This window comes from Saimiri boliviensis, chromosome 14, assembly GCF_048565385.1.
Source record: "Saimiri boliviensis isolate mSaiBol1 chromosome 14, mSaiBol1.pri, whole genome shotgun sequence".
In the NCBI taxonomy this organism is placed as follows: domain Eukaryota; kingdom Metazoa; phylum Chordata; class Mammalia; order Primates; family Cebidae; genus Saimiri; species Saimiri boliviensis.
In genome coordinates, this window is record NC_133462.1 from 59,069,283 (window position 1) to 59,075,282 (window position 6,000).

The 6,000-nt window shown below is 47.6% G+C and overlaps 1 protein-coding gene across 6 annotated transcripts in view; it reads left to right on the top strand.

Annotated features, from left to right (window-relative positions):
- The window catches only part of SRGAP2 (SLIT-ROBO Rho GTPase activating protein 2), a 270,134-nt gene extending 264,500 nt beyond the window's left edge, over window positions 1–5,634 (top strand). For 3 of the 6 annotated variants that reach the window (XM_010341021.3, XM_010341022.3, XM_074385093.1), the window contains exons 22-24: window positions 1,502–1,540; window positions 1,755–2,079; window positions 4,163–5,634. In XM_010341021.3, the coding sequence (XP_010339323.1) occupies window positions 1,502–1,540; window positions 1,755–2,079; window positions 4,163–4,546 (748 nt within the window). In that variant the 3' untranslated portion in view covers window positions 4,547–5,634. The remainder of the gene's footprint in view (window positions 1–1,501; window positions 1,541–1,754; window positions 2,080–4,162) is intronic. The other 3 variants (XM_003930445.4, XM_010341023.3, XM_074385094.1) reach the window with 1 other exon arrangement.
- Window positions 5,635–6,000: the final 366 nt, after the last annotated feature.

The following is a 6,000-nucleotide window of genomic DNA, read 5'->3' on the forward strand; positions in this document are numbered from 1 at the left end:
ACTAGGCCCTCACACCTGCTGTCTCCTCTCACCTGGTCACCTCCTCCTCTCCCTTCAAGACTCAGTCCAAAGACTACCTCTTTGGGGAAGCCCTTCTAACATCCCTGAGTTCCCCAGGCTGAGTGAGGTGCCGTTATGCTATATTCCCAAGGCACTTTGCATACTTCTTGGTACTCACACTGCACTCGGATCCCTCACCAGATTGAGGTCCTTGAACCCAGGAACTATGTCTTCCTTGTCTTCACATCCCCAGAGCCTGGCCTGGGACATGGCACACCACAGCTGCCCCATCAATCTGCCTTCTCAGCAGTTTCAGCCTGTGAGTCAGCCAACCTCAAGCAGAAAAAGGAAATCAGCAAAGAGCTATATGGGTGTGGCATTTCCATTTAATTCTGCACATTGAAGTATCTACTGTTGCGCCAAGCACTGCTGGTGGTTATTCAGAGATGAAAAAAAAATGGGGTCCCTGATCTCAGAGCTCACAGTCTGGCAAGGTAAAGACCCTATAGACAGGTAACTGAAAGGTAGTGTCAGATACTCTGAAGGCACAGAGGAGGGAGGAGTCCATTGTTCCTGCAAAGTGGTGCAGTGGGGCCAGTGCATTTGGAGTTAGTGGTGCCAGGGAAATCCTTGCGGGGTGGGGGATCATTTCAGCAAGGCCTTAGAAGACTCTGAGAACATTCTTTTTCCATTTGAGAAGGCTGACTCACAAGCCTAAAACTGCCAAAAGGACAGATTCATGGAGTGGCTGATACATGCAAGGTCCTGGGCCAGGTCCTGCAGGCAGAAATATGGAGAAGACCTCAGCAGTGAACAGGACCAGGACTGGCTTAGAGCACTGTCCCCACTTCATAGACCAGCTCCTTATCTTCAGAGTCCGATCCCTTCCCTCCTTCTACCTCAACTCCTGCCTCAGTCCCCATCTCCCTTAGATTCAAGATCAGAGTTGTTTAGTGGCCATGTGAATCAGAAGTTTCATTGCCTCTTAGATTAGATCTTTTCAAATCTGATTCCAAGAGAAAATGAAATTATCCAGCAGCAGGCAACACCCATGTAACTGGAATTCTGCCAAGCCATTTTGTATGAGAGCCCTAAGTGGTCTGAAACAAATTCACCCAGATCCAGGGTTCAGCCCAGTGCTCGGTGACTTGGGAGTCATGTAGATGTATTTCCACACTAAGAAAATGCACAAACTGGGCCCTAACTCTGCAGCATTGCTGCCTCTTGAAAGCTATTCTGTTCCATGCCTGCAGAATAAGCAACAACAGCCTCTTGCCAGAGCCCAAAATAGTTCCAGTCTTGTTGGAAGAAGAGACATGCTTTAATTTAGAAAACTTAACTGTCCTCTTACAGCAATTCCCGACCTCCTTGGTGATGGTGAGACTTCTTCTCCTACCTGGGGCCTTAGGTGTCTGTGCATGGCAGGTCACAGAAGGGGCCTTTCCACGAATCTCTTTCCCATTAGAAATTTTCACTTAATCAGACATTTTTTTTCTGACAGCAACTTACATCTTGACAACACAAAGCCTGTGACCACCAAGTAAGTATCCATTTCTCCTTTGCCCAGCTTGGGGGTGGCAAGGGAATGAAGACATGGAGAATGCGAGAGAAGATGAAGCCGAGGAAAGAACGTGTTCTGTGTCCCTCTCCTTCCAGAAGTCCCTGGGTGCCAACGTCTGCCCCCTCCCACTTGTCCTAGCTTCCTTGGAGCCAGGGCTCCCTGATCACACTGCCCTTTCTGTTTGTGATTGAAGGCAAAGGAAACGTCCAGAATCTGGGAGCATCCGGAAAACTTTTCGGAGTGACAGCCATGGGCTGAGCAGTTCCCTGACTGACTCCTCCTCCCCAGGGGTGGGGGCTAGCTGCCGCCCATCCTCCCAGCCCATCATGAGCCAGAGTCTCCCCAAGGAAGGGTCAGATAAATGTTCCATCAGTGGGCATGGGAGCCTCAACTCCATCAGTCGCCACTCATCCCTGAAGAATCGGCTGGATAGTCCACAGATCCGGAAGACTGCCACAGCAGGAAGGTCAAAAAGCTTCAATAACCATCGGCCCATGGACCCTGAGGTCATTGCTCAGGTAACTGTGGGCCCCTGGACGGACAGCATGAGTCTACACTCATCACCACCACTTAGTGCCACCCACCTAATTATAACAGGACTTGAAGCAGAACGATTGTTTTGTACATCATGCACTGAGTACATGTCCATTCTGGACATGTGGACCTGATAAGGCAGCTTAGTAAGCAGTCTGCCTGTCTCTCTCTCCCCGGGAAGAACCTAAAGACAGAATAAAAGAAACCCAGCTTCTTTCTCATACACTGGCTATTTGGAAGGCTGTTGTAATTTTTGAAGCCAGTATTAAGAGTATTTTGATAGCCCAAGCTTTGGGTCTCAAGACCCCATTAGACTTTAGTGAAACTGTCTGACTGTTGAGGCTCAGATGTAATCCTGGCCACATTTTCATATTTCTGTGCCCATCAGCATCATCTCAGTTCCTAAGGCTAGTCTTTGGTACCAAGTGGGCAGATGATCAATTAACAACCTTCACCTGGTCTTGAAGACTTAAAAAAATACTCTGGCTGCAGAGAGCTCTGGTACCAAGAGGATTTGTAGCCCAAGCCTCCAGAGGCAGTGGAGATGGGCTCCCTGGTTGCAGGGTCTTCCTTCTGTGTATGCACCACACTGATGCCTCTCTGTTTTCCATGAAATATTAGAGATCCAACCCCACCTCTAAAAATCCGACTACCTGGGCCACTCCAAGCAGTTCATTCAGACGTCTCTCCCAACTCTATACTTTCCATTAGACCAGGTAGGAACTAAGGGCTCGTTGTTGCTCCCTTGTCTCAACTAAGTTGAGATTCTCCTTACCGCCATCTTCCAGGGGGCGATAGAGGCTGGGGATGGTCTCTATTGGCTTAATTGTGGTTCTCTGCTTAAGGAGGTGTACCTGGCAAGCCCCGTATTGAGCTACAGGCCTGAGATGTCTTGCTTTGCTAGCCTTCTATTCTGTGCTTCTACGTAAGCTCTTGGCTGCAATCTGGCTTGCACTACTGGAATCCTCCCAGCTCCCTCCTTGGCCCGGTGTTAATAGGAATGTCAGGAAAGGCAGACAGCTGGGACAGACTAGCTGCAGAGTGCAACTGAGGAGAGAGATGGAGTTCTTCCTGGGCATTTTAAAGGTTGGAGAATGTCATAGGGATGAATGAAATTGAAAGCATGCATCGCTCTGTAGGACAAAGAAACCTTAACCAGAGGACTTTGCTTGGAATATGTAAAATCTTTCAGTGTGAGTCTAATTTTAAGAACTCCTGTGGTAGTTTGGGGTGCCAGACACAGGTTTATGGGGAGGGAACGGGGAGCTGGGAAGTCTCACTGGGAGGCAGCTGGCTTGCATACAAAGGTTCTTTGGTTCTGCCTTGAGTCCCTGGGCTAGGACTGCTGTTAGCTAAGATCTAGAGTGTTCCATTGATTTGCAGGCAATTGATTCACCTACGTGGGCTTTGGCTCCCCCTCCTGGTCACTCTTTGGTCCCCTCGGTGGTGATGGCTGGAAGGAAATAGTTTCAATTTGGGACGCTGCCCAAAGATGGGGAGGGGGGCCTAGAGGAGGGGTCCTGGGCTCCTGAAACTTTCCTCGGCACCTGAGGAGGAAGGACTAACCCTCTTAACTTTTGGTCTTGAAGTCCAAGGGAATAAAGACCATACATCATCTCTATCACTTTTTAAAAAGTGTTTGTTATGTATAATTTCAAACCTGCCCAAGAGCAGAGAGAACTGGATAACAAATCCCCACGACCAAACTCCTGGCCACTCTTGCTTCGTCCATGTTTCTCCTCCCCACTAGATTATATGTCATTTCATCAATAAGTATTTCAATCTCTCTCTAAAACCTAGGGTTTCTTTAAAAAAAAAAAAAAAAAAAAAAAAAAAAACTACTTTTTCTAAAGGAAAAAGAAAAAAATCTCATGACAATGAAAATCCCTCTGTCCCCCTCTCCCCACGTTCTAAGCATTTATATGTTAGAGGATTTGGGCCAAGTACAATAATCTGGCCATCTTCTTACTGTCGGTTTCTTCATGCCTTGGCCTGTGTTGTTGAAACTGGCTCCTTGGGGACATCACCCTTCATTTGCCTCACCTCCTCCTTTTTCCTGTTTTGCAGGATATTGAGGCAACAATGAACTCGGCCCTGAACGAGCTACGGGAGCTAGAGCGGCAGAGTAGCGTCAAGCACACCCCTGATGTGGTTCTGGACACCTTGGAGCCCCTCAAAACCTCCCCAGTGGTGGCCCCCACGTCGGAGCCCTCCAGCCCCCTGCATACCCAGCTCCTCAAGGACCCCGAGCCCGCCTTCCAGCGCAGCGCCAGTACTGCCGGGGACATCGCCTGCGCCTTCCGGCCTGTCAAGTCTGTCAAGATGGCTGCCCCAGTCAAACCACCAGCCACACGGCCCAAGCCCGCTGTCTTCCCCAAAACAAATGCCACTAGCCCTGGTGTCAACTCATCAACTTCCCCACAGTCCACTGACAAGTCTTGTACTGTCTGAGGGATATAATTTAATTGTTGTAGACAAGGGGACTATAGGGACTGACTGTTATTAAAATCCTATTTAACTAGCTTGGGGACTTCAGTTGAAAATTAGGTTCTAAGTTGTTCTTGCGGGAATTAGCCTCCCCATCTCCCAAAACCTTGAGAATGAAACCCTTGGTATCGCCTCTCCCTTCCCACTGCCCTCTGCTTCCTCCAGTCGTTTTAATTCAGCCAGCTGCAGTCCATACCGTTCTTAGGTTAGCCAGAGACAAGTTTTCATTGTCAGGTCACTGTGAAATCTGGCAAGGCAGTCCTGAGGACATGGGCTCAAGTCTCAGTCCCCTCAGACCATGCGGCTGCCTTGACCAGATGGTTGGCTACTGCCATCCAGCTTTCAGTGGCGTCTTGTTTTGGGTACTGACTATAGAGAATCATATATAGTCCAGCCTTCATTTTACACACACACACAAACACATACACACACACAATTATAGAGAATCATATATAGTCCAGACTTCATCTTCATTTTACACACACACACATGTTTTTCTAGTCTTTGGCTTATGTAGCCTCTCCTGGTCATAGACCAGTCTCTCTGTAAGTTATTGTGGCAGTTCACACAGCGCCACCAGGGGTCTCTGTTTCCATTACAAACTGTTCTGTCTGGGCCGGAGAACCTAGCCTTTGAAATCTCTCCATCATATGAAATATTGCGGGATGGGACAATCCCGTAACTTCTTTGGGGTTGGGGGCTTTCTCTCTGTGTTCTTTTCATTGATGTGAATTGGTCATTGGTGTTTGCTCTTGCTCTCCTCCATCCTCTAGAAGTACACCCCAGTCTTATTAAGAAGCTTTTAAAGTTTTTCTGAATGTATAGACATTTCTCGGGTTCCTACCTTTGTCTCTGATGGACCATTTTCCATTTAAGACATTTTCCTGTATAAGACAGTTTTATAGCTGGTTCCTTTAAGGATAAAGAGTCTTAAAAGAGTTTTATTGTGTCTGTGGCAGGTTTGGAAAAGGTAAGAAATGGGTCCTTTTTCCTCCTAATGTTTTTGACACTTAAAACATAAAATTCATTATCCTATTAAAAAATTAAATTCAGCTTTGCTAACCCAAAAATTGTTCCCAGATGGAAACTTGTTTTAAGTCCACCCCTTAGTTGGGTTATTTTACAAGGTCTCTCTTCAGGGACCAACAGGGGCTTAGACAGCCTTAGTCAGACTAAGGGGAGATGCTGCCTCTTAAGACCAGTTTTCATTTATCCAAACAAGGCCCACTAAGGGAGCTCTGGCCCCACAGGCTTTCAGGTCTTCCCGAGGCCGGAATCTAAAGAAAATTAAAATTTGCACACTGAATATTTTAACTCTACTCTGGCCTTTTTTCTGGTTCCCTTCCAAAATGCACAAATGATACCCTTGTCTGCTCCAATCCAGTCTCCAAACCTGGTGCCCCTGGTCCTGGCCCCCC